Raw genomic sequence first — 22675 nt, 5'->3', positions numbered from 1 at the left:
AAACTCAGCTAGGAAAGCATGACTCTTAAGATTGAGGTGTTGTTTGGAAATGTTTTAGTTGCTATGCCAGTTGGATAATCACTTACTTTCCTCAGTCTTATGTGTGAAATATATATATATACATTTTCCAAAGAAACAGAATAGACAGGATATATGTGTGTAAATATTATGGGATTTATTATAGGGAATGACTGTGGGGATTGGCAAGTCTGAATTCCATAGGGCAGGCCGCGATTTGGGAACTCTGGCCAAGGTTTTGATGGAAACTCCAGGAGAAGTTGGCTGGTTGAAACAGGTAGAAATTTCTCTTGCTGATGGCTGAAACCATCGGTTCTCCTTTAAGACCTTCAGATTGGATGAGAAGTCTATTGTGGATGAAGTTATCTCATTGTAGATGCCATCAGCCATGGATGCAATCAACTAATGATTTAAATCCGTGAAATACCCTCATGGTAACTACCAGGCCAGTGCCTACTTTACCAAACAACTGCACACCGTAATCCGACCAACTTGACACGTGAAATTAGCCATCACACTATCTGCAGTGTCCGTTCGAATTTCTGTGACAATCAAATGAGATAATCTAATAAATGCATGGTAAACGAAAATGGTATATATTAATGCATGCGAATAAGGATATTATATTCATATCTATATACAAATTGAAAGACAAAGCGCTCTCTGATGCTTGAGAACCAGATGTATTCGATGCAGGCAGAGAGGCTTCATAAAAATCTGGGTTGAAGTTCAGGCCAACCTATGGAACTGGGTCTAGGATCTTGCATGACTTGAATTTACTCCTCTTAGCTTCATTTTCTTGAAGCGTAAGCACAGATAGCCATAACAATTGCAGAAGGTGGTTTAGGATTAAGTCAAATAAATAATGGAAATTGGAGTGTGGATTGGCTACAATCGAGGAGGAGTTCAAAGAACTAGGGCCTTTCGTATAGTCATCCAAAGACTTGACAAATAATTAAAAGGGGAAAAAATGTTTTGGTTACACTCTGCAGGGAAGATATGACATTGATTCCCCCATTATAATTTCTCCCTCTAGTTGATGAACATTTCCACATAAATGCAGGAAATTAGAGCCACTTATCTAGGGAACATGGATACAACTGTAACTCTGGGGACAGAGCATGGATCCATTTCGCCAGAGCTCTTGTAGCCTCTTCTGGCTTTATAGTCAAGAACGTGGAGCCCAGCAAGAAATAGATTTTGGCGCTGGGAGAATAAGTAGATTAAACTCTTCCAGACCTTGCCCCCCTATGTGTCTCTTCTTTTGGCTTATTTGTACCGTTTCATTATTTAAAAACAACAACAACAACTATATTCACTGTTTTCATGTATTTCTTTATCTCACCCTAGAGGATGTTTCTGACACGAACAGTCTTGTTAAATGCATTAGGTATTTTGGCGCAACCTGTTCAACGTATTAAGATTTCTCAGGTCCAACCTCAATTTATATAAGCTTATTTCGGTTTTTCTTAGATCAGTTAAAAGAGGAATTCAGATGCCTTAGGACTTCCACACGTCAAAGTTCTCCAGGAACACTCGAAAACTGATCTGCAATAAACTCCCTTCCCAGGCAGAACGTCCACCCGAGAATTCGGGTCATGTCTACCCCGTGGGTCAGCCTCGCCGGCCACGCCAGCGCTGGCGAGTGCGCGGGTTTCCAGATCTAAAGCTCCAGAAGTGGGGGGCGGGAGGGACGGCGAGGCCCTAGCACTGCCAGCGGCCAAAGCGCCACGCGGGGCCAGATCCTAACACGTGGTGACACGAGCGTCCCTGACCCAGGGCCGCAGCAGCCGGCTACGCGCAAACGCGGAAGTCCAAGCAGGGCCAGGAGGCCCCGCCCGCGCCTGTCACTCGGGCCCCCATTGTAGAGGGCTGTCCAATCAGCGGTCTAGGGGGCGGTGCCAGGAGTGCTGTCCAATCAGCGGCGCCGGGGCGGGGCGGTGCCCACCCGCGTAGCGTTGGGCTGCTTCCGGGCGCGGCGCGTGTACGTCAGCCCGCCCCGCGCGGTGGCCCCGCCCCCCGTCGCGCTCGCCCCAGCGCGGGCCGCGGGGGCTGCCGGGAGGCCGCCCTGGAGACCCACGAGGTGGGAGATGGTGAGTGCTCGGGCCGGCCCGAGACCGGGTGGCGGTGCGGCGGGGCCCGGGGCCCCACGTCTCCGGCCCCGAGCCTCAGGCTCAGCCCCTCGGGCGCGCAGGGTGGGCCGCGGCGGCCCCGCATCTCAGCCCGTACTGTGGGGTGAGGCCGGGACACCCGGGGGTCTCCGACTCGGGCTGTGGCACCCCAGGCCCTCCCCTCGCACCCGATTTTCCCAACCTTTTTTGAAATTTTTTGGGTCGTAATTGCTATTGTTTTGAGGCTGTCTGTAGACTCCTGGAGTCTTTATCCTCACAGGCTTTCCCAATATGCACCACTTACATTCTGCACGAGAAAAAAACCGAACCTACTAATGTAGAAACAGAACTTTTGTAATTTTTTTGGTGACAAGACCTCCTGATAGGAGAAGGGTATTTAAATTTTATTTAAAATGGGCATCAGGTGTATTTTTCGTTTTGTAACCAGTTTTTTTTTTTTTAACTTTTGTACATTTAATAACTGAAAATGTAAACAAAACCTAAAAAGAACACATAGTTGAATAAAAACATACGTTTCTCGTTTAACACAATGTGTTTCGTTCATAGTGTTGTAGAATTTGAGAGAGGTTTAATTATTTGCATATAGAGAGGCCAGGACTCAGGAATTATTTTGAGAAGGAAAAATGGTTTATTGACGGCCGGCCGCACTCAGGAGCTTTCTGTTTGAATCCCGAGCCCTGAACAAGATTTTCAAACGTCTTTTATACAGAGAGGAAAGGCCAAATGGTCCCTTTGTTTCAGTTCTCAATAGGCTTCAATTAGCATATATCTTCCACATCTTAGGTAAGCTTTTAGCATGGACTCCAAATATTCTAGATAAGCTTTTAGCATATTTGGTTTTTGTATTTCCCCTAAATACTTAAAGTTTATAGACCTTGCATTGTTAAACTGTTTCCTGGGACTGGAGTCGTTGCCATTGTCACTAAGGGCAGGACTGTGGCCTCTTACCGTTCCACACCCACAAGTCAAACAGCTTAGGTTATCTCTGAAGAGACAGAGTCTCCCACCCACAGCCCACATCAATAGTAATGCAGTCATACAGAATTTGTCCTTTTGTGTCTGGCTTGCTTTGCGCAGTGTAATGTCCTCCAGGTTCATCCATTTGTCCCATATGCTTTACAACTTCATTTCTTCTTACAGCTGCATAATATTCCATTGTGTGACTAGACTAGTTTGTGTATCCATTCGTCTTTCGCTGGACACCTGGGTTGTTACCAGCTTTTGGCAACCGTGAGTAACGCCGCTGCGAACATTGGTGTGCCTACGTCTGTTGGTGTCACTGCTCTCAGTTCTCCTAGGTATATGCGCAGTAGTGGTATGGCAGGGTCACGTGGAAAGTCCATGTTCAACTTCCTTAGGAACTGCCCAGCAGTCCTCCACAGGGGCTGCACCATTCTGCATTCTCACCAGCAGTGAATAAGTGTTCCTCTCTCGCCACATCCTCTCCAGCACTTGTAGGTCTCTCTCTATTTAATAGTGGCCATTCTGATAGGTGTGAAATGATACCTTATTGTAGTTTTGATTTGTATTTCCCTGATCATGAGTGTTGATCATTTCTTCATGTGTCTCTTTTTTTTTTGTCGTATTTCTTTGGACAAATGTCTGTTCAAGTCTTTTGCCCATTTTTAAATTGCATCATTTGTCTTATTGTTGAGTGGTAGCATCTCTATATATCCTGGATATTACACCCTTATTGGATATGTGATTTCCAAATATTTTCTTCCACTTAGTGGGCTGCCTTTCCACCCTTTTGACAAAGTCCTGGGAGGTGCATTTTGAGGAGGTCCCGTTCATCTGTTTTGTTTTGTTTTGTTTTGTTTTAATTTTTAAATTGTTTCAGTTAGGCCAGTATTTAATTGAGAAAATGGGAGAAGAGAACAGAAAAATGAGGAAAAATAACAGATTACACATGCCCAGGTGTAGGTGCAGGCTGCTGCAGGCAGAGAGAGAGGCTACCCTGTGTGGTTATTTTTAAGCTCTTGATTATCCTCTCCTTGCTGCTGTTCGGGGGAGGGGCCCCAGCTTTTTGCTGTTCTGATAGATTACCCACCTGTTCTGATAGTGCCCCAGGAGCCTAATGATGAGGCCCTGAAGGAGGTCCTGGGCTTTCCCTTCACCCGGGACAAATCTCCTTCCCGATGGGGTTCTCATGTTTGGGTTCTTTGCAGGTTCTTCCGGCAGCCTCCTTGGTGGGAGTCTTTCCCTCGGGGTTTCCGGGCCGGGTTCCACGGTCATATATTGTTTTTCTGCCAGGTCTTAGACTCCTCTTCTTTTTCCCTAAACCAGCCTTCCTCAGTTTGGGTCATTTTCTCAATTTTCCTTTTTTGCCCCTTTTTCCTGTGACATTTTCGCGAGCTCTCTCCCTGGAGGAAGAAACCTCAGATCCAGCCCTGGGAAAGGACCAGACGTGGGGCGGTGCCTGGAGCTGCCCAGGGCGCAGGCGGGTCTCCCTGGGTGCAGGGGAGGCGGCTCAGCCCACGGGCTGGCCTGGCAGTGAATCGCAGCCTGAGGCTGAGGCAGGTCATCAGGAGCCCGCGGACACCGCGAGGAAAGCGGTCCAGTGTCCCCATGGTTTGCAGCCGAGGTGATGCCTCGGAGAGCCAGCCCCAGCTCCCTGTGCGCCCAAATGTGCCCGCGTGTCGGCTGCCACCCGTGCGCCCTGGGACTAGGGCTGTAAGTGCACTCCACCGTGAGGGCCCCCGGGAAATGTAGTCTTAGAGACGGCAGCCAGGACCCGGCCCCTGCTTTATGAACGGGGGCCCTGAGGAAAGTGGTTGAACACCAGAGTCACCGTGGCTCAAGGAGCCATGTCCTGCAGCGTGATCTCTCTTTTTTCTTTTGTTGCAAGTGCTTTGGGTGTAAGGTCCAAGCAAACACCACCTACTATAAGGTCCTGAAGATGTTTCCCAACATTTTCTCCTAGGAGTTTTATGGTCCTGGCTTTTATATTTAGGTCTTTGATCCATTTTGAGTTGATTCTTGTATGGGGACTGAGATAGGGGTCCTCTTTCATTGTTTTGGTTATAGATAATCCAGATGTGCAGAACCATTTGTTGAAGAGTGTTTTGTCCCGTTAACATTGACTTGGTAGGTTTGTTAAAAACCAGGTGACTGTATAGATCAGGTTTATTTCTGTACTCTCATTTCTGTTCCACTGATCAGTGTGTCTGTCTTTATGCCAGTCCGGGCTGTTTTGACCACTGTGGCTTTGTAATATGTTTCAAGGTCTGGCAGTGAAATTCCTCCTGTGTCGTTCATCTTTTTTAGAATGCTTTTGGCTATTTGGGTGCAGTTTCCCTTCCAAATGAATTTGGTAGTTGCCTTTTCTAATTCTGTAAAGTAAGCTGTTGGAATTTTGATTGGTATTGCATTGAATCTATAAATCAGTTTGGGTAAGATTGGTATCTTCACAGTATTTATTTTTCCAATCCATGAAGAAGGAATGTCTTTCTATTTGTTTAGGTCTTTTAAAATTTATTTTAGCATTCTTTTGTAGTTCTCTGCATATAGGTCCTGTACTACTTTGGTTAAATTGATTCCTAGGTATTTGAGTCTTTTTGTTGCTATTGACAATGTAATTTTCCCCCTGATTTCCTTCTCAGATTGTTCAGTATTAGTGTACAAAAACACTACTGATTTTTGGGTGTTGATCTTGTATTTTACCACTTTGATGAACTCATTTATTACCTCAAATAGTCATGGATACTTTAGGATTTTCTAAGTACAGAATCATGTCCTCCACAAACTGTGAGAATTTTACTTCCTCTTTTCCTGTTTGGATGCCTTTAATTTTTTTTTCTTGTCTGATTGCCCTAGCTAGAACTCCTAGTACAATATGGAATAATGATGGTGAGAGTGGGCATCCTTGTCTTGATGCTGATCTTAGAGGGAAAGCGTTCAACCTTTCCCCGCTGGCTCTGGGGTTTTCATATATACCTTTTATCATACTAAGGAATTTTCCTTTTATTCCTATCTTTTGAAGTGTTTTTATCAAAAAAGGGTGCTGGATCTTGTCGAATGCCATTTCTGCATCAAATGAGATGATGGTGTGTTTTTTTCTCTCCCTTCAGTTTGTTAATATGGTGTATTATGTTGACAGATTTTCTTATGTTGAACCAGCCCTGCATACCAGGAATAAAATCCCACTTGATTGTAATGTATAAGTCTCTTCATAAGCTGTTGGATTTGATTTGCAAGTATTTTCTTGAGAATTTTTGCATCTATGTTAATTAGAGAGACTGGTCTGTAATTTTCTTTTCTTACAGTATCTTTTTTTTTTTAAGATTTATTTATCTCCCTTCTCCCCCCGCCCCCATTGTCTGCTCTCTTGTGTCCATTTGCTGTGTGTTCTTCTGTATCCGCTTGGATTCTTAGCGGCACTAGGAATCTGTGTCTCTTTTCTGTTGTGTCATCTTGCTGCTTCAGCTCTCCGTGTGTGGCACCACTCCTGGGCGGGCTGCGCTTTTCCCGCTGGGCGGCTCTCCTTGCGGGGAGCACTCCTTGTGCGTGGGGCTCCCCTACACGGGGGACTCCCCTGCATGGCACTCCTTGAGCTTGACAGCACTGCGTGTAGGCCAGCTCACCACATAGGCCAGGAGGGCCCTGGGTTTGAACCCCAGACCGCCTATATGGTAGGCGGACACTCTTATCAGTTGAGCCACATCTGCTTCCCTCTTGTAGTATCTTTATCTGGCTTTGGTATTAGGGAGATGATGGCTTCATAAAATGGGTTGGGTAATTTCCCCTTTTCTTCAGTGTTTTGGAAGAGTTTAAACAGAATTGGTATTCTTTTTGAAATCACCTGTGAAGCCATCTGGTCCTGGACTTTTCTTTGCTGGGAAACTTTTGATGACGGATTCAATCTCCTTAAATGTGATTGATTTGTTAAGTTCTTGTATTTCTTGAAGTGTCAGTGTAGTTTGGGCATTTCTAGGAATTTGTATATTTCATCTAGGTGTCTTATTTTGTTAGCATACAGTTTCTCATAATATCCTCATTCTTTTTATTTATGTGGAGTCAGTTGTAACTCCCCCCCTTTCATTTCTTTCTTTTTTTTTTTTTTTAAAGATTTATTTATGTATTTAATTCCCTTCCCTCCCCCGGTTGTCTGTTCTCTGTGTCTATTTGCTGCGTCTTGTTTCTTTTGTCCGCTTATGCTGTGTCAGCGGCACGGGAAGTGTGGGCAGCGCCATTCCTGGGCAGGCTGCACTTTCTTTTGCACTGGGTGGCTCTCCTTATGGGGTGCACTCCTTGCGTGTGGGGCTCCCCTACGCAGGGGACACCCCTGCGTGGCACGGCACTCCCTGTGCGCATCAGCACTGCGCATGGGCCAGCTCCACACGGGTCAGGGAGGCTCGGGGTTTGAACCGCGAACCTCCCATATGGTAGACGGACGCCCTAACCACTGGGCCAAGTCCGTTTCCCCCCTTTCATTTCTGATTGTATTTATTTGCATCTTCTCTCTCTTTTTTTTTTTTTGGTTAGTCTAGTGAGGGGTTTGTCAATTTTGTTGATCTTCTTAAAGAACCAGCTTTTGGTTTTGTTGATTTTCTCTATTTTTTGTTCTCAATTTCATTAATTTCTGCTCTAATCTTTATTATTTCTTTCCTTCTGCTTCCTTTGGGATTGGTCTGTTCTTTTTCTAGGTTCTCTAGTTGTTCAGTTAAATCTTTGAGCTTAGCCCTTTCTTCTTTTACTGTAGGCATTTAGGACTATAAATTTTCCTCTCAAGACTGCCTTGTTGGGAAACAGACTTTGGCCCAGTGGTTAGGGCGTCTGTCCACCACATGGGAGGTCCGCAGTTCAAACCCCGGGCCTCCTTGACCCGTGTGGAGCTGGCCCATGTGCAGTGCTGATGTGCGCAAGGAGTGCCGTGCCACACAGGGGTGTCCCCCGTATAGGGGAGCCCCACGCACAAGGAGTGCGCCCATAAGGAGAGCCGCCCAGCTCGAAAGAAAGTGCAGCCTGCCCAGGAATGGTGCCGCCCACACTTCCCGTGCCGCTGACGACAACAGAAGCGGACAAAGAAACAAGACGCAGCAAATAGACACAGAGAACAGACAACCGGGGGAGGGGAGGGGAATTAAATAAATAAATAAATCTTAAAAAAAAAAAAGCCTTGTCTGGGGAAGCAGTTGTGGCTCAAGCAGTTGGGCTCCCGTCCACCATACAGGAGTTCCAGGGTTCGATACCCAGGGCCTCCTGGTGAGGGCAGGCCAGCCCGTGTGGTGAGCTGGCTGACGTAGAGCGCTGACTCAGTAAGATGACGCAAAAAAAAGAGACCCAGAGGAAAGACAGTAAGAGATGCAACAGGTCAGGGAGCTGAGGTGGCGCAAGAGAATGATCTCTCTTCCACTCTGGAAGGTTCTAGGATTGGGTCCTGGAGCTGGCTAATGAGAATACAAGCAGACACAGAAGAACACACAGCGAACGGACACAGAGAGCAGACAATGGAGGGAGTGGGGAGAAATTTAAAAAAAAAAGACTGCCTTGTCTGTATTTGGTAAGTTTTGATATTGTGTTCTTGTTTTCATCTGCCTCAATATATTTACTGATTTCACTTACAGTTTCTTCTTTAACCCACTGATTCTTTAGGAGTGTGTTGTTCAGCCTCCACACATTTGCAAATTTATTTTTTTCCTGTCTATTATTGATTTCCAGGTTCATTCCATTGTGATCTGAGAAGGTGCTTTGTATAATTTCAGTCTTTTTATATTTCTTGAGAGCTGCATTGTACCCTAACATGTGTGAGAAAGATCCTTGGGCACTTGAGAATAATGTATAACCCGCTGAGTTTGGATGTAGCGTTCTGTATATGTCTGTTTGATCTAAGTCTTTTATCATAATGTTCAAATTCTCTTTCTTTGTTGATCCTCTGTCTAGTTGTTCTGTCTAATGATGTGAGTGGGGTGTTGAAGTCTCCAATGATTATTGTAGAGACGTCTCTTTCTTCCTACAGTTTCCCCAGAGTTTGTCTCATGTATTTTGGGGCACCCTGATTAGGTGCGTATATATTTATGGCTGTTATATCTTTCTGGTGGATTGTCCCTTTTATTAATATATAATGGCCTTCTGTATCTCTCATAATAAATTGCTGTCCTACACCAGAATCTCATTTTGCATTTAAAGTCTGTTTTGTCCGGTATTAGTGTAGCTACCCCTACTCTTTTCTGGTTACTATTCCTGGGGAGTATCTTTTTCCACCCTTTCGCTTTCAGCTGGTTTGTATCCCCGGGTCCAAGGTGAGTTTCCTGTAAGCAGCATATGGATGCCTCATGTGTTTTGGTCCTTTCTGTCAGCCTGTATCTTTTTGTTAGGGAGTTTAATCCATTCATATTCAGTGATATTACTGTAAATGCGCTACTTACTTCTTCTATTTTATTCTTTGTTTTTCATATGTCATATCTTATTTTTGTCTGTCTTCTTACTCTTTTGCTTATCCTTCCTGCTATTCTTTCTTCTATACTCTCCTCCAAGCCTGTCTCTTTCGTTCAGGTTCTAAGGTTTCCTTTAATATTTTCTGAAAATTTGGATTCTTTTTTTCAAACTGTCTTAGTTTCTGTTTGTGAATATTTTATACTCATCTTCATATCTGAAGACAAGTTTGCTGGATAACGAATTCTCAGCTGGCAGTTTTTCTCTTTGTATCCTGATTGTGTCATACCACTGTCTTCTCACCTCCAAGGTTTCTGAAGAGAAATCTGCCCTAAGTCTCACTGGATGCCCCTTGTTCTTGATGGTTTGCTTCTCCCTTGCTGCTCTGAGAATTTTCTCTTTATCTTTGACCTTTGGCATTCTGAATAGTATGTGTCTGGGGAGTGGGTCCATTTGGATTTATTCTGATTGGGGTACAGTGTGCTTCTTGGACATGTAAGTTCATTTCTTTCATGAGAGTTGGGAAATTTTCAGCTGTTATTTCCTCAAATATTCTTTCTGCGCCTTTTCCTTCTCTTCTGGAACTCCCATGAGACGAATGTTGTGTTTTGTGTTGTCATTTCAGCTCTGCCTCTGCTCAATTTTTTCAATTCTTTTGTCTCTTCAATTTTTGCTGGTCTTTATTTCGAGTCTGCTCTTGTATGCCTCAAATGTGTTTTTCATCTCACCTATGTCTTTCGTTTCCATGAGCTCTGTTACTTTTCTGTTCAGGATTTCAAAATCTTCTTTGCACTCTCTCAAGGTCTTCTTGATGTCATTTATCTCTTTTACCATATGTCTCTCAACTCATTAATTTGATTTTGGAAATTTGTGTGCATCTCACTGATTAGTCCTTTCAAATTCTGCATCTCTTCTGGGGCTTTGATATAATCCTTTTCTTGGGCCATGTTTTCTATTTTCTTACTATGGCTCATGATTTTTTGCTGATCTCTAGGCATGTGACTGGGATGTAGTTTACTCAGATGCTCAATTTCTCTCTCTCTTGTAGGGATTTAGTGGCAGGAGGCTGTGTGTTACCACTGCTCTTTGATTCTTGGCTCAATCTGGACTGTTAGGATTGTCTTGCTGATTGCTCAGAATTGGGCCCTGGACCCAGTAATTGGTTGTGGAGTCACTTCCTCAGGCTTTGGGGAGGAAGGCCAGAGAAAGTCTCTCCTACTTATTTTATTAAAGTTTCCCAGGTGCACTTCCTTGGTCTGGCAGCAGATGGCGCTCTTTGGCAGTTCTCAGTTCAGTGCCTGGTGGGCGTGTATTTGTTGCAGCACAGATGGGATCAGTGGGATAGAGGATCCTGCCTGGAGATGGGAGCCTTGTCCTTCAGACTTTCTCTGAGACAGTTCTCCCGCCTTCTCTGGCAGCCCCCTCCCTTGTCCCAGGTGGGAAGTATTTCCACTCCCCTCTAGTCCTTAACAGTCAGTCCCTGTTAGTAGAGGGATTGGGAGGTCGCATATCTCTAGCCCTTGCAGGTCCCAAGGCACAGTGGCGCAGCCCCGCCCAGCCTGGAGGGCTCCTGGACACAGGAGAGGAGGTAAGTGGGCCAGAAGCTGAGTCAGCCTCAAGCCTGTCCCTCTCTCTGCCCTTTCCTGGGGTGGTGGACCCTGGAGCCCCCTCTGTAGTCACAGGCCCAGAGGCCCGAGAGCTCTACAGTGTCTTTCCTGTGGGATGGTGCTGGCAGCAGCAGCCACTGGTTTCAACTCAACACTTCTGTCGTCGCTGTTTCCCTCCTTTGTCCTTCTCTCCTGTGGACGATGTTTATCCTTCGCCTCGTGTCCTAAGCCCTAGAAGATCTTTTTCTAGGCTGTTTCAGCCTGTCTTCTAGCTATTTTTCTGGAGAAGAGAGTCCCGTACCTTTCTAGTCCGCCATCTTCCCAGAAGTCCTGTAACCAGTTTTTGTAGTAAATTCCTATTTCATATGATATGAGCAAAACTGCCAAGACGTTATGTAAATGCTTAAAAATGCGATACATTTAACAGATTAGGTCCACCTTGCCAGTATTGTAAAAGAGTCTACTGGTTCCTGAAACTAATCTCCAGTTTGAGATGAAGTGGAAGTGAAAATTCATACCATTTCTCATTTTACTTATACAAATGAATTTGAAAAATTTCCTTTAGTCTACTTTCTGTTTTCATTATGTCAGTGTATAGAGAATTTTTCAAAGTAAAAAATTACACCAGGCAGTGATAAACAGTCAAGATGGACTTTATCCTCAGCTCTATGGAGCAGAGAAGAGAGACCAGGATGCTTTCACAGTAGGGAGAGAATTTTTTCTTTGACATTAAATCTAGGTCTCCTACGTAGAAAAGTGGCTTTCTATTAAGATTGTTTAACTCTTGAAAAGTTAATAGAATTTCATCTGCATATTTTTAAAAGTAATGTATGCAAAGCTTAAAAATGCCACATCAAATTGACAGTCTAAAGTCAGAAGATTCACTACTAGCATATTTTGGTCTATTCTACTGCCCATGTACAGATAACCAGTTATTAGGATATTTTTTTAATGCATCCTGACAGTTGTTTTTATATATATATAAAACAAGCAATTGGGAATGGACATATATTTCTCTTTCATGTCTTTGTAATGGAAAAGATAACATGGTTTTTAAATATGTTTATAAGTCCTGCAGCTCTTTTCATATTAATGCATGGTATTCTTAATTTTATAAAGGTGCATATGATGTTATGAACTTACGTAACCATTTCTCTCTAAATAGACTAAATTGTTTGTGCTTGCTATTGTGTTCTCTGTGTCTGTTGTGTGCTGTGTCTGCCTGTCTTCTTTTTAGGAGGCATTGGGAACTGAAACCTGGGACCTCCCATGTGGGAGGGAAGCACCCAATTGCTTGAGCCGTATTCACTCACACTTTGTTGTGTCTCTCGTTTTGTCTCCTTGTTGTGTCACCTCGTTGTGTCAGCTCGCCATGCTAGCCCGTTCTGTCAGCTTGCTGTCTTACTGTCTTCTTCAGGAGGAACCGGGAACCAAACCTGGGACCTCCCATGTAGTAGGTGGGCACTCAACTGCTTGAATCCTATCCATTTCCCATGTAGATGGAATTTTTTTTTAAAGATTTATTTTTCATTTATTTCTCTCCCCTTACCAACCCCGCCTCCGGTTGTCTGCTTTCTTTGTCCATTCACTGTGTGTTCTTCTTTGTCCATGTGTATTCTTGTCAGCAGCACCTGGAATCCGTATCTCTCTTTGTCATCTTGCTGCGTCAGCTCTCCGTGTGTGTGGTGCCATTCCTGGGCAGGCTGCACTTTCTTTCACACTGGGTGGCTCTCTTTATGGGACATACTCCTTGTGCGTGGGGCTCCCCTACATGGGAGACACCCCTGCGTGGCACGGCAGTCCTTGCACACATCAGCACTGCTCATGGGTCAGCTCATCACATGGGTCAGGAGGCCCTGGGTTTGAACCTTGGACCTCCCATGTGGTAGGCAGATGCCCTATGCATTGAGCCACATCCGCTTCCCTGTAGATGGAAAAATTTTTTTTTAAAGATTTATTTTTTAATTTATTTCTCTCCCCTTCCCCCTCCCCCCGCCATTGTCTGCTTTCTGTGTCCATTCACTGTGTTCTTCTGTGTCCGCTTTTATTCTTGTCAGCGGCCCAAGAATCTGTGGCTCTTTTTGTTGCGTCATCTTGCTGCATCCGCTCTCCGTGTTTGCGGTGCCACTCCTGGGCAGGCTGGACTTTGTTTTGCGCTGGGCGTCTCTCCTTACGGGGCGCACTCCTTGCACATGGGAATTCCCTATGCGGGGGACACCCCTGCGTGGTACGGCACTCCTTGCACGCATCAGCACTGCATGTGGGCCAGCTCATCACACGGGTCAGGAGGCCCTGGGTTTGAACCCTGGATCTCTCGTGGTAGGCGGGTGCTCTCTCCATTGAGCCAAATCGACTTCCTGTCCTTGTAGTTTTGATATGTATTTCCCTCATAGCTGGTGATGTTGACAATTTTTTCATGTGCTTTTTTGCCATTTGTATTTCATTTTTGGAGAAATGTCTATTCAGAGCTTTTGCACATTTTTAAATTGAGTTGTCTTTTTATCATTGAGTTGTATGATCTCTTTATATAATGTGGATATCAAGCCCTTATCAGATATTTAGTTTCCAAATCTTTTCCCCCATTGAGTAGGCTGCCTTTTTACTTTCTTGATACAGTCTTTTGAAAAACAAAAGCGTTCAATTTTGAGGAGGTCCCATTTATCTATTTTTTTCTTTTGTTCTTTGGATATAAGGTTTAAGAGATCCTCATCTTCTACAAGGTCTTATCTAGATGTTTCCCTACATTTTCTTCTAATTTTATGGTTGTAGCTTTTGTATTTAGGTCTTTTATCCATTTTGAGTTAGTTTTTGTATAAAATGTGAGAGAGGGGTCCTCTCCTTTTTTTGGATATGGGTGTCCAGCTCTCCCAGCACCATTTGCTGAGCACACGGTTGTGCCAGCTGGGTGTGCTTGACGGCCGTGTCAAAAATCCCTGGACTGTAGATGTGAGAGTCTCTTGCCAGTTGAAACTAATCCCATTACTCACAAGGGTTCTCTCTTAGAAAGCCAGGGGGCTTCCTCCTCACGTTTTTGTATGAACCTTTTTTTTTAGCCTGGGCACCATCTTATACACAGCACAACTCTGGCTAATAATTTTAATTGGCCTATGTCTTCTGGGGCCTGTGCAACGTCATGGTAGTCCAGGACTTAAAAAAGAAGTGTCATCCCACAGGGCACACATGACACCCCTGGAGGCAAAGAAGTCACAGTTGTTGGGGTAGCCCAAGCAGGACATACACCAATCAGCTTAACAGGGTGCAATTCTGGGTTCCCACCCCTGGGTTCTCAGTCCAGGCCCAGTGGTTGGTGTCAGTCCTCGGTTTTGGAGGGACTCTGTGAAAGCAGGAAATAACTTACCTCTCACAACACATAGCAGCATAACTGCTGTTTCAGACCATGGATGACACCACAGCCGTCCACGTAGCATTCTCAGGCCTGCTGTGCCAACTCTTTTCTGCACACTATGTGTTAGAACTTTGTTGAGAGAAAACAATACACATTAGCTGTACCAAGAACAGTTAAGGCTGACTCAGCTCATTTCACGCCCTGCTCTAACAAAAGGGTTATTCCTATAATGCTGCTGCCCTGCTGAATAAGTAAATTCTAGCGTCAGAATTGGGGTGTTTTTCTCTATTCCCTGCCTGTGATGTCAGTGGATTATATCTTTGAAAGACCAGGATTTTGGGATACCAACCAGCTCAGTGGTTCCCGTACTCGGGGATTTGGCTGTCATGGTCATGTGTCAAACAGGGAGCTTGGAAAGGAGAGAACTTGGGAGGGTACCCTCTAGAGCGGCTCTGGGGAGTCACTTCCGCCTGGAATTTGAGTCAGAGAAGTGTAGGTTTTGGAGGAAGGCACTGCCGAGCCTCTCTTTGTGTGCTGTAATCGTGGGCATAGTCACAATCACACATGTTACAAGCAGAATTCTTAACTTCTTCCTAAAGGCCAACAAGGCCTGGAGGCCTGTTTTATGACTGTGGTGGAAAGAGCTTTTTTGGCATGTTTACAAGCTCTGTGTGTGAACTCCAAGTTGGTGAGCAGCAGCACGGAAGCTCAGAAGTGGAGGGAGTGTGTGGAGGTCCAAGTTACAACGTCTTTCCTGAGCGCTACCTTCTCAACAACTTTATGTTCCCATGAAATGACACAGAGAAGAAGAGTAGAAGCTAGGTCTGTTATAATTGGCACATGAATAATTTAAAATTAATACTTCTCCAAAAGAAGATCTTCATCCAGGCAATTGGACCTGTCTTCTTCTAATGGCCTGGGGTTCAGAGACAACATGTCCAGGTAATCCTTGTTGCAAATTGGGTTTCCACAGCCTCTTGGCCTCTCATGTTTAGTGAGGGGGATAGAAAGAAAGTCTCTGAGGCTCCAATTTTATTTTTAGTCCATAAAACTTCATCCAGGTTCCTTTGCTTCTTGTAGTGCTGAATGACATTTTGAACAATAGGCAGGGAGATGTAAGGAAATAAGGGTCTTAAAATGGAAAAGGTGGTTTCATATGGGTAGCAGTTCTCTCATTTCTCCAGCGTGCTCTGTGTCCTTCTGATAGAGAAGAATAAGCCTCCAAGTGGTCAGGGTAAAAAGGTAAAGATAAAGTCAGCGTGGTGGTGGTGCTGTTCTAGCCATGAGAAAGCGAGTAAGAACGAAGAGTAAGAGTCCTGGTGACTGAGTCAGAGCAGATGGTGGGAGACCGCAGAGCCCTGTGTGAATATCCTGGGAACCGCATCCAGTCCCCCAGTGCTGCCAGCCTCACCCGTCCTCCTGCACACGTGTGTTGAATGTTCCAGGTCTCAGTGGCCTTGGAGGACGTGGCTGTGGACTTCACCATGGAGGAGTGGGCTCTGCTGGATGCTGCTCAGAGGGAACTCTACAGAGACGTGATGCTGGAAACCTTCCGGAATTGGGCCTCAGTAGGTAAGGATGATCATTTCTTCCCTTAGTTATTTCGAGAAGAAGCATTATTTTGCTTATCAAGCTCATTCCAAGATTTGGAACGTAGAAAAAGAACACATTTGTAAATAAGACAGGCATGGCCACATCAGTAAGGAAATAAAATCTAATCGTTTCTCTGTGACAGGGAGGATCTGGGCATTAAACCGAGTTTTTCTGTCTTGGTTAAAAGACTTTGAAACTCCGTGCCATCAGTGTGGGTATAGGTTTCATGGGTCATTTGGGGGCCCAGAGCAGTTTGTTTTTGGAAACCTCATGACAGTTTTACTGTGGTTAGTAAATTCTGACCCCTGTGTCTGTTAGTGATGAAATCCTGAAATAGCCAAACTCCTCAGCGTCTTTTTCTTTTTCTAACAGATGATTTCTTCCTTTTAAAATTTGTTCATTTTTTTCTTTTCTTTCAGATGATGAGACTCAGTTTAAGGCCAGTGGGTCTACTTCTCAGATGGACATTTATGGGCAAAAAATACACAGGGGATATAAATTAGCACAGTTCACAGGAAATTATTGGGACTCCATTTTGCAAAAAATTGGGGAAGAACGTAACACTGAAGGTCAGCACAAAAATCAGGCGAGACATCTGAGGTGAGTCACACTCACAAGAAAAAGTAGTTTGTCAGGAGAAAATTATAGTATGTCAAAAATTAACAAAGCAGTTTCTTCCATTGCTAGAGTCACAGTAGTTCAGTAGTAGAATACCAGTAAGTTCACTCTGATCCATATTTTATTCCTCCATCCCATGGACCTTGGACTTGGAGTTGTCCTGAATGGTATTGCAGGGACAGATGCTGGACATTAAATACCCTACCTTGACTCACTGAATGTACTGGGGGAGAGCGTAAACTACAATGTAAACTATAATCCACGCGATGCAGCAGTGCTCCATAATGTATTCACCAAATACAATGAATGTGCCACACTGATGAAAGGTTGTTGATGTGGGAGGAGTGGGTGGGGGTGGGGTATGGGGTATATGGGAACCTCTTTTTTATATATATATATTTTTAAAGATTTATTTTTTTTATCCTCTCCCTTGCCTCTTTGCTTGCTGTCTGCATCCATTCCTGCTTTCTTCTGTGTCTGCTTGTCTCCCTTTGTTGTGTCATCTTGCTGCGCCAGCTCTCTGCGGGCGCGGGCCAGCCTGCCTTCACAAGGAGGCCCTGGGAAGCGAACCCAGGGCCTCCCATATGGTAGGCGGGAGCCAAATGGTTGAGCCGCACCCACTTCCCTGTATTTTTTAATGTAACATTTTTTGTGATCTATATATCTTAAAAAAAACAAGATAATTAAAAAAAGAAAAAAGGACACACACAAAAAAATGAACAAAGCACACAAATATACATAAGCCTAGCTCCAAATTTGTTTATTCAGAGTTTTCTGGGGGGAAAAATTGTTCCTTAAATGTTGCATGTTTCAAACAATTCATTTGGAAACAATGATCAGGAAACAACATTAGATAAGAAATTATATTTTAATAATGGCTGTGGTTAAGCCCCTCTCCAGAGATTTCACTTTATTGTACTTTCAAACAGTTCACAAGGCAGAAAACCTATGCTTTCACTGAAAATGGATAAAATGTAACACTAATGCTTATATTAATCAACATGCCTCTCATTTTTGACAGAAATCACATGGCAGAGAAACTCTGTGAAAGTAATGAAGGTGATCAAGGTGGAGAAATCGTCAGCCAGATTCCAAATCTCAGTCTATACAGGAAAACTCTTACTAGAATAAAACCATTTGAATGCAGTCAGTGTGGAAAAGTCTTCAAGTATCATTCATCCCTTAAGAGTCACATCACAGTCCACACTGGACACAAGCCATACCAGTGTCGGGAATGTGGGCAGGCCTACAGCTATCCCTCTGACCTGAGAGTCCACCTGAGAACTCACACTGGTGAGAGACCCTACGCATGTAGAGTATGTGGGAAAACGTTTCCTCACAGCTCTTCCTTCAACCGCCATAAAAGGATTCACACTGAAGAGAAACCCTATGACTGTGAGCAGTGTGGGAAAGCCTTCATTGATTTAGTAGGTCTTACCAGTCATGTGAGGACTCACACTGGAGAGAAGCCGTATAAATGTAAGCAATGTGAGAAAGCCTTCAGTTACTCCTCAGCTCTTCGAAGACACATGGTAATGCACACTGGAGACAAACCTTATGAATGCAACCAATGTGGGAAAACCTTCACATATTCCCAAACTTTCAGAAGACATGAAAGGTCTCACAGTGAAGAGAAACCCTATGAATGTAAGCAGTGTGGGAAGGCTTTCATTGATGTACTAGGTCTCACTAGTCATGTGAGAATTCACACTGGAGAAAAGCCATATAAATGTAAGCAGTGTGAGAAAGCCTTCAGTTACTCCTCAGATCTTCGAAGACACATGGTAATGCACACTGGAGACAAACCTTATGAATGCAACCAATGTGGGAAAACCTTCACGTATTCCCAGTCTTTCAGAAGACATGAGAAGTCTCACAGTGAGGAGAAACCCTATGAATGTAAGCAGTGTGGGAAAGGCTTCCGTCACCCCTCATCCATTCAGGGACATTTAAGAGTACACACTGGAGAGAAACCCTATGAGTGCAAGCAGTGTGGGAAAGCCTTCAGTTGGCCCATATCCTTACGAAAACATAAGAATGCACACTGTCGAGAGACCCTACGAATGTAAGCAATGTGGGAAAACCTGTAGTTTGCCTGCTTGCTTTCAAGGACATGTGAGAATGCACCCTGGAAAGAAACCTTATGAATGTAAGCAGTGTGGGAAGGCCTCCAGTCATCCGTCATATTTTCAAGGACGCGTGAGAATACATACTGGAAAGAAACCCTATGAATGCAAGCAGTGTGGGAAAGCCCTCTGTCAACTCATAGCTGTACAAAAACATGTGAGAGCACACTGCTGAGAAACCGTATGAATGCCCTCCGTTGCCTGAACTCTTACAGCAACATGTAAGAACTACACACTGGAGCAAGACCTTGTGAATGTGAGGAATGTGGGAAAGTCGTCACGTGGCGCTCATCTTTAACAGCGCGTGTGAGAACACACTGGAGAGAAACCCTGTGAATGTGAGCAGTGTGGGAAAGCCTTCCACTGCTCCTCTTCCTTAGGACACTTAAGAACACACACTGTAGAGAAACAGTGCAAGTGTAACGTGGGAAAGCCTCCTACAGGTGGACTCGTTATTAAGTCACATGAGAACAGAAAGCTTATAAAAGTTATGAATGTGGTATTGCCTTTATCAGCACCTCATCCTTAAAATGGACCACTAGGGAGTGAATTTCCAGTTCTTAGTTTTCTAAGTAAAATTTTAAAAAAATTTACTTATCTAACCACGCCCGAATTGTTCTCTCATTGTTTCCTTACCTTCTCCAGGAGGCCTTGGGAACCAAAACCTGGGACTCCCACGTGAGAAGGGAGTGCTCAAAGGCCACATGCGCTTGTGGCATCTGCTGGTGGCGGCAGGGTGGCGTCTAGCTTGTGGTGGGGTGGTGTCTAGCTCCTGGCAGTGGCAGCATCTGGCTCCTTGAGGCAGTGGCGGCGTCTGGCTCTTTGCGACGGGGGCGGTGTCTGTCTGCTTTTAGGAGGCAGTGGGACCTGAATCCAGGACCTCCCATATGGTAGGTGGGCACCCAACTGGTTGAGTTACATCTTCTTCCATGCAAATAAACATTTAAGTGGGCAATAACTAAGTACTCTTTGAACTATGGTATATAAAGATTGGCAGGTAATGTTCTTCTAATTCATTATATTAAACTAATCTTTCCATTCTGTAGTTTTTTGGACCCATGGGTGATTTGAAGTTTATTTTTACATCCAAGTAGGTTTAATTTTTTTATATTGGAAACTTTGGCATTTTTGTGGTTTTCTTACTGGCCCAGTATGGCAGATCCTGGATGTCATCCATTATATATATTCTGTTTTCCTTTTATACTAAGAGAATCTTTTCAATTGCCAGAGGAGCCTTATTCTATTTTCCTTGCTAATAAGTTGTTGGCATAACTTTGTAACCATGCAGAGTCCTTCAGAGAGCACATTCTCATATGATTTGTTATTTTCAATTTTTGCCCTTTGCCGTTTGCCCTTCTGATTGGGAATTGGACAATAGGCTTTAAGTTAGGAGACACGTGTGTGTGATAATGAAATCCAGGCTTGAAAATGGTTGTCCCGAATTGTATTATGTCAGTGTCAGTAATGTTGGGAATTATATTTCCCATAATCTCTTTAGTTTACAGTTTGTTGTTAGGACTTACCAGTAACCTAACTTGCATTGATTTGGAAGGCAGGGGTGAACAAGCCATTGCTGAATTTCCGTAGCCACAGTACAGGGAGAGAGATGGATGCACATGGTCTTAGTACACACTAGTTTCCAGCTCATTTTCCTGATTCTTAGCCCCACCAACCAAGAGGATTGTCACCGCATACACTAAGTACTTGACTTTCATTTTCTCAGAGGTATAGGCTTCCACAGGAATTTCCACGAACTCCATATCAAGATCCGTTTCTGTGGTCAGACATCCACAGTTTGGGCTTCCCGTAAGCCCCGACACGTCCTCTGCCGCTGAGTCAGGCCCTCGTGGTTGGTTACCTCCTCTGATGCTCTCGTCCCCTCTCTAGATCTTTCTGTGTTCATATAGTCCTTTCATAGCAGACATCTTGTTCTCTTAATACTTGTAACCCTGTGTCCCTGATTCCACCACAACAGCTCTGGTAGTACAGCCCAAAAAACCCCATGTGCAACTTTGATACCCTCCATTTATGAGCAGCTGGGTTAGCCTAGACCTTCAATATGAAAACAAATGCCTTCCCATATATCAGAGAGATTTGGGGGTTTTTCTGTTACTAGAAAGCTCAATGCAGTCTCTCTCTATGTGTTCAGTTATTGTTTGTTGATTTGTACTTAAAATAGGATGCTTCAGTCACCTTAACGTGGTTCAGAGACTTCAAGAACAGGTGAGAACAGACATGATCATCAGCTGGGGTAGGGGATGGGGCGATGGGTGTATTAGCGAAGGGGGCGCTGAGGCAAAGCGCCAGAACTCTGCTGGCTTTTTAAAGGGTATTTATTTGGGGTAAAAGCTGACAGAAGGCCCTAAAGTGTCCAACTCAAGGTCACTTCCCTACCAAACTCTGTTGCCCCATGTTGAAGCAAGATAGTGGGTGATGTCTGTGAGGCTTCAGCCTTCCTCTTCCGGCTAAAGGCTCAGGGGTCCAGCTTCTTCCTAGCTCAGCTGTAGGCTGGGGGCTTGCTTCTTTCCAGGCCTGCTCAGCCGTTAGCGCTCAGGTCTCTTCAGCTGCAGACTCAGGTGAATTGCTCAGCTCTCTCCTGGACCCCAGGATCACGTTCTCTCCTAGGGCTTGTCTGTGGAGCTCTCTACTCCGGAGTATCTTGCCATGTGTCTACTTCTGTGTAAGAGTCTGTTTATCGGCCCACAAGGGGGCGGGGACTCAACCATGCACGCCCTAACGATGCAATCAATCAAAGCCCTAATCTTGACTTAAGTAAATGTCAAGCTTTTGAATTTAAATCAAAGGGTATCATGCCCAGAGAAACAGATCTGTTTACAAACATACCTCTTTTTGGAATTCATAAATAATATGAAACTACCACAGTAGGGAAGGAAATGAAAAAAAAAAAAGCTTTTTTCTCCACAGACAAAACCTGTAGATTTTTAAAGAAATATCCTGATGATTGTTTCTTCAAATGAGTTCTGTACTAACAAATGTTACTCTCTATTTTAAATATTTCATTCTTCTCATTTATCTTGTTTTTCCTCCTTTAGTTATGTATACTACTAAAAGAAAAGCTTAAAAATGTAACATGGGGGTGGAGGTAGCTCAACAGTTGAGCACCTGCTTCCCCAGTTGAGCGCCTGCTTCCCACACAGGAGGTCCCAGGTTCCATTCACGGTGCCTCCTGTTGCTGCTGCTGTTGACTCCTTCAGTAAATGCCATCACTGCCGGTCAGTGGAAAGCGGCAGGTCTGCTCATCTTCTCCAGCTCTCCTCGCCTCCCACCTGCAGTGGACAGGCAAGGGGCGCGGGGCACGGACGCAGACACTGCGGAGGAGTTCGTCCTCCTGAGGCGCAGCGGCATCTCTCACGGGGCCGGGCTCGTGGGCTGCTGAGGCGACAACGCAGTGCTGCCCACGACGCCGGCAGCGGGTGGCCGAGTGCACAGGGGCTGCGTGCGCTCGCTCGGCCTCTCTCTTTTTCATTTGCTGGTGTTTTAATTTCCTGGCTGTAAAAATAAATATACAGTGCGTTGACTTAACAGAAACTTATTGGCTCATGATTTCAGAGGCTAGAAGACGTGTTTCTTCCCAGGGTGGGTGTTTTGGTTTCCTAGGCTCCTCCAGCGTATACCATGAGATGTGTTGGTTTAAACAATGGGCATTTATTAGCTTACAGTTTACAGGTCAGGAAAATGTCCAAATCAAGGCATCATCAGGGCGATGCTTTCTTCCCAAAGACCAGCTGCCAGTGATCTTCGGCTCCTCTCACATGGCGAGGCCCATGGCATCAACTCATCTTCTGCTTTTAAGTTTCATTGATTTCAGATTCTTCTGTGGTGCTCGCTCTCTTTCTTTCC

General features: G+C 44.6%; 1 protein-coding gene across 1 annotated transcript; it reads left to right on the top strand.

The window, feature by feature from the left end:
- Positions 1-1995: 1995 nt before the first annotated feature.
- LOC101423201 (zinc finger protein 555) lies at positions 1996-22363 on the top strand. Its single transcript, XM_058282261.2, has 4 exons — positions 1996-2111; positions 15923-16049; positions 16490-16670; positions 17710-22363. The coding sequence occupies exons 1-4, from the start codon at positions 2109-2111 to the stop codon at positions 18755-18757; spliced, it is 1359 nt and encodes a 452-aa protein (XP_058138244.1). The 5' UTR covers positions 1996-2108; the 3' UTR covers positions 18758-22363.
- Positions 22364-22675: the final 312 nt, after the last annotated feature.

This window comes from Dasypus novemcinctus, chromosome 19 (genome assembly GCF_030445035.2).
Source record: "Dasypus novemcinctus isolate mDasNov1 chromosome 19, mDasNov1.1.hap2, whole genome shotgun sequence".
NCBI classification, from domain to species: Eukaryota; Metazoa; Chordata; class Mammalia; order Cingulata; family Dasypodidae; genus Dasypus; species Dasypus novemcinctus.
The sequence above is the reverse complement of the archived record's forward strand: the minus strand, read 5'-3'. Positions and strand labels throughout refer to the sequence as shown.

Bases quoted from the DNA above. Each gene is read 5' to 3' on its own strand.
- LOC101423201 (XM_058282261.2), top strand. The intron at 16,050-16,489 runs GTAAGGATGATC...CTTTTCTTTCAG, and splicing joins CCGGAATTGGGCCTCAGTAG to ATGATGAGACTCAGTTTAAG. The intron at 16,671-17,709 runs GTGAGTCACACT...CATTTTTGACAG, and splicing joins AATCAGGCGAGACATCTGAG to AAATCACATGGCAGAGAAAC.